This window comes from Monomorium pharaonis, chromosome 2 (assembly GCF_013373865.1).
Source record: "Monomorium pharaonis isolate MP-MQ-018 chromosome 2, ASM1337386v2, whole genome shotgun sequence".
Taxonomy (NCBI): domain Eukaryota; kingdom Metazoa; phylum Arthropoda; class Insecta; order Hymenoptera; family Formicidae; genus Monomorium; species Monomorium pharaonis.
Window position 1 is genome coordinate 12,089,937 of NC_050468.1, and position 13,332 is coordinate 12,103,268.

Genomic DNA, 13,332 nt, shown 5'->3' on the forward strand with positions numbered 1-13,332 from the left:
TTTATGACGTAAAATTTCTTAATAGATTGGAAGGATTTATCATGAGCGAATGAAATTCTTTAGATGATTAATGGAAGAAAATTTGCTGCTGAGCGATGCTCGAATGCTTCGATTGAAAGTTTTCCCGATCTTTTCCGCTTTCTTTTTTCTTTTACCTCGCTACTCGCACGCGTTCTTTAATATCGTGCTTCGTAAACGTCAAGCTACGACGATCCCTGTAACGCGGCGATTTTGCTTTTGGAAGACGCGCGCAACATATGGGTGCCTGGAGATCGATCGATCTAAACGCATAGTCGCCTGCACGATATTTTCTGGTTAACGATATCAGCATGAAACTAACGATAACATGCCTGTCAAAAGAAGTTTACGCCTCATTCCCCGAAAGAGAGACGGTAGAAATGTGTCGTACACATTTAGAATTCTCTTTCTACTCGCGTCACTATTGACATCGTTAGATTTTATTCACTCGCGTTCTTTCTCATTCACGTCACTTTACATGTTAGATTTTATTTCCCACGCGAAGAGAGAAAATTAGGTCCGCGAAGCTTTTATAATATATAAATGAATTTAATCAAGTCAAAGAGAGAGAGCGAATCTGCTTTTCATACAACACGTACGCGACGTTCTTTCTTAACGTGAAACGGTTCTTTTTATATGTACATACATAATATACACCGTCATTTATTGAACACGATATTCTAATCATCTTTAGTGTTAATTTAACTTGAAAAGCATGGGTCTGCAGGTCGTAAATCCCCGGGATTACACGTGACGTGCACGGCGCGACTAAGGATTACAAGTGACAGGTGTAATCCACAGTGTGTATTAACAGATGCATTTAATTTTACTCATACGAGAGAATGGCTCGGACAAGAGAAAATTTCATGATTTTTAATGGTGTAATATTCAATTTATATAACAGCAACACTCACCTGCAACACTCGTTTCTCATTGAGATTTCTCCTCCTCGATTTCTCGTTTGATAAGCCTATAAGAAAAAGGAAGCCACGTAAATATCACTTGGCAATTGCTCGAGACAACGCGCCTCGTCATCGCTCTTCCGTCGTAATCATTTTGTTATACAACCATTTTAAAGATCCGCAAAAAGAAAAATAAAGCCAAGGACATTATGCAAATGCAAGAGCTTTTGCGCCGCCCTTTTTAAGATCATCTAAGTGACTCGAATTTTCGAGAAGAAGTTTCCTCGAAAGCGTATTTTCGCGACGCCCGACGTCTCCTACACACTCCAGGCTGTATCTCCAGCATTCTCGCCCGTTCGTCACGCAAATGCGCGATCCGAGATAGGGACGTTCATTCAGTTTCGTTCACGAGCGCGACTTCGGATCGGCCGCGATGAAAACTCAGGGTTCTTCGACGACAAATTCGGAACAGATAAGACATAAGAGGTCTCCGCGGTAAGTTGTGCTATAGGGTATAGTAACGGGCGGACGTCCTACGCGTGTGAATGCACCGGCGACGCGACGGTTCTATTATTACTGCACGTGCCGTTGTACCGGCAGATATCCGCTACGCGCGCGCGCCCGATACGGCTCCATACATGAATGACCGCGATATTTACTCGCCTTTAACATTCACCCTGTATATTTAATGCCTATTGAAGGCACGCCAAGCGAATGACATTAATTCTTACTAAAATACACGGCGTGCATTTATCACGGATCGTACGTGACGAGCGGCGCGTCATCGCGGCCGAGACGCGCTTGACGGATTGTATCAGTATCGGGGGTGTCGTGCGGGTTTACTGTTTCTGAAACAGTTTCAAATAAAATGAGTGACGTTCAATTTATCTCTTTTACTCATGCGCCCTTTCCTTTATCGCTGACAATTTTTTTTATTATTTTTCGTCATTTTTGCCCCGTCGAAAGTTAATAGCGCGTACTGGCGAACTTAGTTCGGGAGGAGTTCTCCAATAATTTAGGGAAAAAGTGGTTTTATTCCAGTTTTTTCTCGCCGTATTTTTTCAAGGTTATTTTTTAAATATAATGTTACTTTTGTTTTTTGTTTTCTATGTCAATGGTTTCAAGATATTATTTACATATATTTAAGGAGATACTTTAGTTTATCCTTAAAAAATGTAATACTGGACAATATATTAAATTGGCCAGTAATTAGTACTTATTTTAAGTAATGAAAGCACTGCTTAGTACTCTTAACACTTAAGTAACAATTATTCAATATTGTCTAATATTACATTTCTATAAAGATGGACCGCAAAAAGGTGACCTATTTTTCAAACATTTTTAATAAAAACGGCTACGCATATTCTTCTATGCTTTTACATATCTATTTGTACATATTTAGTAAATACATACAAAGCTTTGCGTGGCTAAGGACCACCAAACTCTGATTAACTTAATCGTTGATTAGTCTATTGGAATTGACTAATCGTATTTGTCGTTAAGCAAAATTAGTAAATGCGATTGGTCAATTTCAATGGACTAATCGACGGTTAAGTTAATCAGAGTTTAGTGCAAGTAGCCCTAAGTGTTTATTAGTTTTGATATTACCTACTCTATGAATTACCATCAGTAAAAAGTCAATGAAATTAGTGATAATACACCGATTTTTAATGATATACTTACAACAATCAATGAAATATAATAAATACACTGATGTTTCAGTGATTATACGTTAATTCTGAAAGCATGTATATTTCTTGTATAATATGAATGTTTATTACTATTACATTATTTTCAAAATTAAATAAAAATTATTTATATGTTATTATAATTAGTTTATAAAATATAAATTTTAATGATATATATATTAAATATATTTAAATTTGTTTAATTTTTATGGTTTTGTATAACAGACATAATCGAGATTTTTTTCAGTTGTTATATGTATGTACAGAGAAATTGGCAATGTTATACTTTTGTTGGTCGAGCAGATACATGACAGTGGCAGCCAAGAAATGCATTTGTGACTATGCATGCCAACCTAAGTAATCCCGCGAAGTCCACAAAGATGAACAATCGTGCTATTTTAAACTTTTTGTGCTCAAATAAATCTGTAGAAATTTGTCAAATAATTCTTTGATAATTTTTACTTTACTTTCTTTTTGCTAATAGAATATTAAAAATTCGCTCTACAAAGATTAATCGAATGAAATGCAAATTATTATATACCTCACAAACATTTGAAATATAACTTCTTCTTTGTGAGATTATTAATACAATAATAAATTAGCTTAAATAATATTTATTTTTTTTGTACAAACAAGATAGAAATTTCAAACAAAATGCACATATATAACGTTACTATAATTTTTTAAAGTATAACTTTAACATTTAGTGTAAGATTTATATGTTAATAATATTAGGCATGTAAAACTATTATTGTAAATTTGTAATTTTTGTAAATTTTATATATATTGTATATATATAAATTTTAAATTATAAATTAGTAACATGTTTTTTTCTAAATTTATGGTAATTTATTTTATAAAAATAAAGTAATATATAAAACATTTTGTTTGTTTGTATAAACATTGTATATATATTTATACAATATACTGTATACTTATTTATATTATTTGTCGGTATAAAATATTTTGTCTCTGGTGATTTTCAGTTTTACAAATTTTTCTCTCTTTCTTTATTTTACGGCGTATCACAGAGTATCACGACACGGTCACAAATGGTTCTGAACAAAACCCATCCAATTTTAAGCTGCGATTCCTTCGAGATCTCCTGTTGCTAGGAACTCGGAGATCTCGAAAACAAATTCCTTCGCTCGGGTGAGTCGAGAAAATGAGAAAATCGCACTGCCCTTTAAACCAGGATAACCAGATCTTTAGATTGCAATAAAACTGAGGTCAGGATGTGATGTGTTTTGCCAATCCCGTATCATAATGTACTAAAAATGTTTTAAATCTTTGCTGTCTACACTTTTTTTCAAATATATTTTTGACAGAAATACTCCACTTTATTATTACGGTATATCACTGTGATATTATTTTAAATACACATGTGTGTACATATACACATGAAGGCTTATATATTTATAAAGATTATACTAATTATTAAAATGGAGTTTTGTTTAAAGAACTTTTCTCCTCTCTTACGGTACTGTTTAAACCGAATTAATCTTTCTTTCATAGCAAAGTCATCCAGCGATGATGAGTCTTTCAATTAAATTTCTTAGACAAGATCGATCGATCTTCTCCTTTAAGTATGAACGCTCGGTGAAAAAGCCGGGCACATTAGAGCATTGAATGTGCAACGGGCCATTATCTAAAAGCCAGTCAGCTTCTGGACCCAACCTTTAGTTTAAACCGCGCACACGCCCGCTACTTTGACAGTGAGGTGGTGTGCCGCGAGGAGCTGCCTTTATTGAAAGAGAGGCAGTGAGTCGTCGGGCCGCTGGTCGACGGTGTGTGTCGGCAGAAATAATCCCATCGATTCGCCTTCCGGAAGAAGCCACGCCGGTACGGTCGGGCTCGCGCGGTTACGAACGAAAGCGGGCGTGTAGAATCGCGCCGAGGTGGCGGCGGCGTGTGGCGGATGTGGGCGCGGGCGAGTAGGATCATCCCCTAAAACGGCAGCTCTAATATCAGCCTGGATGTGTTTGTGTGCGCAGGAGGAGCAGGCGGCAGCGGACGAGTGGGAGCTTTAAGAGCCGGAGAACGTGTCGTGCTGGAGAACGACACGCTTAACGTCGTCGCCGCCGTCGTCGTCGTCGTCGTGCAGACGGGAAGAGGGTGCGCTCTCTCGTACATTCGGCGAGGACAGACCAGCAGGGAACTGCGCGACGACGAGGATGAGGCAAGTAGTCGTGCTGGAGCCGGCGGGCAGCGTCCTGGTGATCAGACAGACCTCTCTGGGTGGCGGCGGGGTCGCCACCACCGGGAATGTCAACTCCAGCCCCACGGGCACCAGCGACACCCACGCCTTGGTCAATCAAGCCGCCGTCTCCACGATCGCCTCCAACGATCACAATCAAAACAGAATAGTCGTGGTGCGCTCGTCTACCTCGTCCACCTGCATGACCAGCTCGGTGAGGACGCAATGCTCGACCTTTACACGTGCTTAACCACCGAACCGCGAGTTCTAGAGCCATTGTACGGGCTTTAGCTTATTCGGGGACTCTTATTCGTGTTTACTTTATGAGTCTGTTATAACAGGGATTCTGATTATAAACTAACTGGCTTGGAAATTGAATCCGTTATGCTGGAGTTTGTTTTACTTTCGTGAATTAACGCTCTTGCGGGAAAACAAATCGCGGTGTAGAGTTGTAGAAATTTGATCATTGAGATTGCTCGTAGTCGAGTATCTCAAGTTGTGTCTAGAAATTTATATCCTACAAATTATCACTAATGAGCACACGCACACACACACACACACACACACACACACACACACACACACACACACACACACATAACAATATTATTTAGAACTTTACGTCAAAAATATAAGACGTAACACCGCTTTTTCCGAGATACAACGTCGGTATCCAATAGAAGACTGCAATCGGTTAATTAATTCTTATTCGTAAGTTGTTAACTGATAAATTGTCTGCCAATGTTACCCTCAATTTAACTACCACGTTAAACGTGAAAGGAAAGTTCCTGCTAAAAACGTGTCGACGGTAAAAGGTCAAATGATCGCTGAATGCGGGGGAAGAAAGTGACTGCGAGACAGGTTGTCTCTCTCTTTCTTTGTCGGCGTAGGACAGATGTCTTCGGGGAAGATTCGAGTTAGTCTCGCAACCAAGTACTTACAGAATAAAAGACTTGCCTTTCTAGCCGGTGCAGCGCGCGAGAGAAAAAAAACTTTGCCGTCTATATAGCTTTACAATACGAAACAAGACAACTTCAATTATAGCTGGGAATGGGTGGCAGGTGGTACCACGAGCCTCGCCTCGTTCCAATGTAAAGGGTTAAAGGGGATAGATCACTTCTCGCGAAGGACGTTTCGCCACCATTCCAGTGTCGCGATTTCACGCAATTTCTACGTTATTATTTATTTTTTCTATAAACGATGTATTGTTTTTTACAATTATAAAAAAACCAATTAACATTTAAAATCCTATTGCACTATTTTTAGCTACTTTTAGCTTTTAATGTGACTTTCAATTTCTATTTATTAAGATTGGAGACTTTTATTAAGATTGGAGAATTATCAAAAGGAGTTTATTTTTCTTTTTTTTTTAATTGCTACAAATTTTTTTGATTTAACCATTTGCATACACACTTATTTTTTCAATTTTTGCATACATACTGGGTGGTTGCCACCCATGGCAATTTTCAAACGCTGCATCTGTTAAGATATTTATACTAAAATTCAGAAAAAATTCATGGATTAACTTTAATATTTATAGAAAATATTTACATACTTTTGATATTAAAATTTAAAAAATTTTATATTTAAAAAGTTATTATATTTTGCGATTAACATTTTTTTTTACAGTTTTTGAGTTTTTTTCACTTATTACGGTACTTAAAAGGTACAGAACGCCGAATTTTTACGGGTCAGAAAATTATGGATGATAACCACCCAGTGTGTATACGAAGAATTAATTATATTCGGTTATTTTAAATAAATTTATCGGGTAAAACAGTGTTACATTTGCATTAACATTTTTTAATCTTTATGATTAGTAAAATAACCGCTAAAATAATCTGTAAATAGTGGTGAAAGAAACCGCAATTTACGATTGCTTTGTGTACCATTTAGGCCGACAATCACGCATCGACCAACGGCAATAGCAACATCAACGTCAACGCGAACATTAATGGGAACCCGGGCGGTATCAGCTGCAAGCTGTCGTCGAAGGTCGGAATTAGCGGCGGTACCTGCAAGCCGAATGAAAGAAATGATCACCTACGAAACGAGTACAAGAATCAAGATGGAGTTATCAACAGCAACGAGACGAATTCTGCCGCTGGATGTCGTCCAAGGACGAGTAAGGAAGCCGCTCACGAAAACGTTGCCTCCGACAGGAAGCTCGATGGCGTGGATCCCATCTCCCGTGAGTACTTCCGCCATTACTCACCTGCACCTTTGACAACCCGGGCGATCGCCTCGTAAATTATTTACCCGTGCATCTGGTTCAGAAGTGCGATATGTCGCCGTATCCTTGGTATGACGAATGTTGAGTTTAGATTAATATGAGATATCGGTATGAGAACAACTGACGTTTGGCTTACATCCCACAAACTAAGAAGAAATATTAAATTGTTAAATGAGCTGTCATTTTATATAACATAAAGTTATCTATATGAAAGGAAACTTCAAAAAATTCTCCCTAATTTTAATCGCCTAATGGAAGCACGAATCTTTATTACGTATCAGCATCAATGTCGCGGTAGGAGTTCTCGTGATTGTTGTGTCGTTAGGAAAAGTTTCGGGCTCGCCTGTTTAAGATAGCTTTAAGTAGTTCTCGAAAATTATGGCGCTCTCGCACGAAGAGAGCTAAACGGAGAAACGGGCGAGGAATTAGTCCCGCGCGTTGAGACCCGAAGAAAATCGCAATGAAGTTTCAAACAAACCCCAGCGTTTTAAAGCTTACGATTACGCCATCGCATGAGAACGGTGGCACCGAAACGGAGAGAAGCCTGACCGAAGTTTCCACTCATCACGATGGAAACGGAAACTGCGCGCAAACTGCACTTGAGTTTCGCACGGAATGACTTTGGGGGCCATAAACCACGCGATTAGCAGCGAGTGACTGTATGAGGAACGATAAACTATCGGTCCTACAACTTTTATGGTTTGTATTTTCCTGTGCGAATTGGTTAAGAAGTACTTCTTAACTACTTCTTAAAGCTATCAATTTGCGGATAATTGAACGAGATAAGAATGAGATTAAAGAAAATTCATATTAAATTGAATTTATAGAAAGATTTCAGAAAGATAATGATAAAACAAAAAATTATAGGTAAAATTGAAAGCACAGGTAATATGGAATATATTTTTAAATTAACGTTATTCCGATATAAATATATTCAAATTTTTAATTTACGGAAAACTTTTTAATTTATACAAAAAATATTAGCTTATATTAAACTATTCTTAACATAATCATAACCTTATAAATTTAATTAATAAAAATCTTTCAAATTTAAGTTTTCAACTTTAATATTAACAAAAAAGTGTAAAAATAAAGTGAATCTAAAAAAACAATACAGAATATAGAATCAAATTTCAGTAATAAATAACATAGAAAATAAAATGCAAACTTGTTTATTTATATAAAATAATTAAATTATAGTTAATACAGTTTATATTTTTATTGTACAACAAATAAAAAAGTAACATTATTGCACATGGACAATAAAAGATGTAAAATTAAAATTTTTTAATCATTAAATTATTATGTAAACTAAACATTTTTATTTAAAAATAAATATTATTTAAAATAGAAACAAAAATATTTATCTTTTGTACTTAAGTAATTTAAAATGACGATTTACATAAAATAAAATTATTTTACATGAGAAAAAATGTTTAAAAAAGAAATATGGAAAATGTTTGAGATATAATATTTATAAAAAAGTTATAAAACATATAAAAGTATACTATATTTTTTATACTCTATATTTTTGAAGAATTTTATATTACTTGGACATTTTAATATCACAAAAATCATAAAATGTATAGAATCATAATTATAGCAGATTTTATATTTTAACAACTTCCAATAATTATCACTCATAAATCAAGTGCTTTTATAAAGAAATAAGCCCTTATTCCATATTGCCTGCTTTTATTTTAAACGAAAAAGTATCAAGTTATGTTATTGAAATTTTTAAGAATTCTTTTATTAACGTGAGTACTCTTATTAAAATTTTGATTATATTTAAATAAATCAAATGTCTTAATGTAAAAAATTTAATATTCTCAATTATTAAAATTTTATTTAGATAATTATTAGAATTAAAATATTGATTTTTTCAAATTTTTATATTTTAATTAGTATATTATTAAATTGACGGATTTTCAATTTTTAGATATTTGAAATATAAAAAACAAGTTTATATTTCAAACGTGTGTGTACGCGCAAAACTGTATGTGTAATTAATGTTGCAACATTATTGTTCCATATAATTTAATTACATACTTTTTATATCTCGCTAAATTGTTTCATGCAGTTGCAAATGAATTCAGTTAGGCGTTGTACAGCGGAAAATAGTGGACCATATACAACTGTTACATGTTGATCCCCAATAATACGCAATGTCGATACGATATTTTTTGCACTGTACACGCTGCCATGCAGCTCGGGAATAAAAACAAAATGTAGTTGAAAACCGAATGCTGGAAGCAAATATCCACAATTCGTTCGAGCGGGATTACACTTTTCTGTTGGGACTACGAAAACAAAAATGATCGATATGCGCTGAAGACCCATTCTATGAAGGAGATTTGAAGCTTCTCATCCTTAAATCGTCCTACTTATCATTGTTTTTCGAGAATCGCGCGATCATTTTTGAAGCGGAAATTATCGATCTGCATTACAAAAAGTACGTGAGAGGAAGGACAACAATGAATAGACAGTGTGGCCTCGAACTTCTACATAAAATAATAAAAATTAATACTTTTTACAGCTGCAAATCTTTTCTGATATAATTTACAAGAAAAATACTTTACATAATTCTTATCATATAAATAAATTGTTTATACAATTAAATGTAATTTGAATTGTCGGACGCTAAAGTAGAAAGTTTTGTATTTTTTTTTAAATATTTTTACAGCGGACCGTTGTCACAGAGTTTTTACTTTGTTACACAATTTAATTATGAATTCTATCATTTAACTTTTATATCGTTTTGCATGAGATTACACATTGAGGAAACTTCTGCTGCTTCTTCACGAAATACATACAGAAAGTAATGTGTACAATCACAAACTTTCCGACGTGGGATTTCCATTAAGATTTGCCGCGTCACTTTTCCTGGAAAACAAGTTTTCCCGCGTACGGTTTCGCCATGTTTCCCCGCATTTGCATTTCGAAGACCCTGCCTAACTCTATGTATTCTCCCACGTTCGTCTATTCTACCGCAGAAAAAGGTTTCGGCTCATTTCCAGAATTGGCTGTATGCACAGCGCGAAGATGCACATGCACTCCGATTCACGTGACATATGCATAGTCGCCGAGCGACTGCAGGCACAGCCGGTTCCTCCATTCCGCGAGTAACGTTTTTCCATAATGGGCACTCGTGCGTGAATCCGATTCTGAGTATAAATAGAAAGAAGTGGTCGTGTGTGCCATGAAAAGAGGAAGAGAGAGAGAGAGAGAGAGAGAGAGAGAGAGAAGTCACTCGGAAAGTATTACCGTTTGATGTGCGGAAAGCGTCACAAGGCATAAAGGTTAGCACTAAAACGCGCAAATTTCGAAATGACAGTTTTTTACGAGCGCCAAGTTCTAACGACGTGGCGAAACTCGACGATAACTCGCCAAAGCAGTCAATCATGGTTGTATAGGGGAGGAAAAAAAACCGAACGCTTATTGCAACTTTACGTTTAACGTAGTTAATACAAAGTTTGATCGAAATTTTAATTGGAAATGTGGGCGAACGTTTCATGTCTGATACAAATCACGTTTGGCGTTATAAAAATATTTATTCGATAAAAATCTGATCGTTGTATCAGATTAAAAATATGCTCTCAAAATGATGATGCTTTTTTCTCCCTAACCGATCAAAAGTTTCAAGAAATTTACTTATTAATCTCGAGATTTGAAAATAGATGTATGAATGAAAGAGATTTGAAAATAGATGTATAAATGATTTTTGTCACAGATATAATTAGAGTTATTTATGCGAGTATTTGTTTTTTTCCCTCTTCGAAAAGCAATGTGCGAATTATTTTTTAATGTTCCTAATATTCTTTTGATGTTCTTAAGTAAAAGTTTGATGAATGTGCTTGGCTGGGCATTTTCTGTATCGTGACCCCGACTTTTGTGACGCACGAGACCTTCTCTATCGTGCTCCTTATTTATTGCCGACCTTGTTATTTATTGTTAGTGCCATATAGGCCGAGAAAGTTTCTTTTTAGGATCTATGGTTTTCCGATCGTGTGCACACTTTAACTCTTTCTAGTTTATATAGCACTTTTTTCTAGATCTGTTTATTTCAATTGTTGATCAAAATTCTTGCAATCGATAAAATACTCTATTTTAACGGATCTATTTTTCAATTATCTAATGTTATTTTGAAAAATTATCTTTCTTAGTCACGATGTGCACAGTTATGCGTTGTACAAAAATAGAAAAATTTCTTGTTAAAATATTTAAAGTGAGTTAATATTTTAATGTTATTTTAAAAAAATACACAATTTATACTATTTGATATAAAAATAAAAGTAATTAATTAGTTTTAAAAAAATAATTATTTTTATATGTTTTATTCTGAGTTTGCATTTTTGTTTGAAAGATCGATTGTCTCCAGCATCACAAATTAATTAAAAAATTTCAAAAACTTTATTTCTTGTGATTACTTTATTTTTTATTCTTATTGCTTAATATTATAATTCTTATAATTACATAAAAAGATATTATTTAGATATTTTTATTCAAAACGATTAGTTTTAATTCTGGAATGTTATTTATATTTTTTAAATATTTGCATCATTCTGAGTATAAATTTATCTGCATAATTACGAATCTTTTTTCTATTTCAGAGATTGCAAAGTTTTAAAATTAAATTAACATATTAACATATTACTTTACGTAATAATTTTATTAAATATTTTAAGCTATCAAAATTAAAATAACAAAGACTAACAACTGTATTAAATTTGATTAGCACTTTGATGAAAATTACCTATAGTAATATTTTAGAGTTAATATTTATTTTTTTTTATTTCCTTGGAGATAATAGATACAATAAAAAAGTAGGAGATTTCGGCTCATTTTACAATCTAATATAGTAACGCGAGAGCTTCGAAGTACTCCATACTTCCTTTATGACTACTCGAGTGAGCTTCTTCGAGAGCGCTTCTTCCTTATCGACGCAAAATTTCATCCCTGAAATCTCGCGTTGTCATTCCGGGAGAGACACCGACGTCGTAACGCTTCATTCGAGCTTCCGAAGAAATGCACCCCGGCAGGAAAGTACCTCCGACACGGGGTAATTCGTAGTTCCGGCAATATCCGCCAGAGCGGCGATTGTGCGGCCTCCATCACTACATCCCCCGCCTTCTAGCACCCTTTTCATCGCCACCCTCACGCTTCAGTAACTTCTCTTATCCATGCAACCTGACGTCCACGGCCATCCTCTCGCCTATCCCGTTTCTTTCCTGACTTATCCGATTGCCTATCCGGTGACTAGACCTGGTATCGACTCCCTCGAGAGAAGAGTGAGCCTTTTCTCACGGAAAAGCTTGCTTCCCGTTTAATCCGGACGCCCTTTATCATTACCCACTGCTGATCTTTTCATTTCTTGCGGAAGACTTTAATCCGACATCTTGCATTCAAAGATAAAATCTAATAACTTAGTTAATAAAACGCGAGTCTTCTCGTGATCTGCCAGGAAGTGTACCAAACTCATCTTCGGCGAATCCGGGCTTGAGTTCGGACCTAGCAATCTTATTGATTGTCTTACTTCTCCTGCCGTGACTCTTTCTCTCTCTCTCTCTCTCTCTCTCTCTCTCTCTCTCTCTCTCTCTCTCTCTCTCTCTCTCTCACTATCTCTCCCTTTACTTTTGTCTTTTTCTTTCTCACTTCTTTCCATCTCCTTCTACAATCCACTCTCATAAACCGACCCTCTCTATCTATCTGTCTCTCTCTTACTATCACACCCGTTATTACATTGATGACGAGCTATTGCCGACGACTAACGACCAGCGACTTACGTGCTTGGTTTTGGTCCCTTCTCGCAAAAAAAGCCGGGGTGAGCAACTGCCTACGTGACGTGTGGAGAGTGGGAGAATCAAGGGAAGGAGGGAAGATAAAGAGAGATGACAGGAATTGAAAGAGGAAACGATGAACGGGCGGTTTGTGAGAGGGTGGTTGGATACGAGCCCCCGAGCTGCCGACATTCTATTTAAAGCTGTGCGGGGTGATAGCAAAGCTAGCTAGCTTGCTAGTTGGCTGACTGGTAATTTACGAGCTTTTACCAAAAAGTTGGACACCTCGGGGATGGCTCCACACTTTGACACGTGACCCACTTTTATTGGGTTACGTAATTGATCGCCCCGCGCCTGCCTCGTGTTAGCGCGACCTCTCTTCTCCTCTCCGTCCTTTTGTCCTCTCATAATCCTCTTCCTCTTCCTCTTCTTGTACGATTCTTCCGCGACCCTTTTCGTCAACCCCCCAAAAAGTGGGCAAAAATACCCTTACCATCTGTAATTGTTGAGGGTTAAC

At 36.1% G+C, this 13,332-nt stretch overlaps 1 protein-coding gene across 4 annotated transcripts in view; it reads left to right on the forward strand.

Moving 5' to 3' along the window:
* Positions 1–13,332, forward strand: part of LOC105833259 (calmodulin-binding transcription activator 1) — a 59,089-nt gene that overhangs the window by 4,212 nt on the left and 41,545 nt on the right. For 3 of the 4 annotated variants that reach the window (XM_036283320.1, XM_036283317.1, XM_036283319.1), the window contains exons 2-3: positions 4,603–5,019; positions 6,702–6,996. In XM_036283320.1, coding sequence (XP_036139213.1) covers positions 4,783–5,019; positions 6,702–6,996 — 532 coding nt within the window. In that variant the 5' untranslated portion in view covers positions 4,603–4,782. Of the gene's footprint in view, positions 1–3,562; positions 4,451–4,602; positions 5,020–6,701; positions 6,997–13,332 lie in introns of those variants that run through there. The other variant, XM_036283318.1, reaches the window with a different exon arrangement.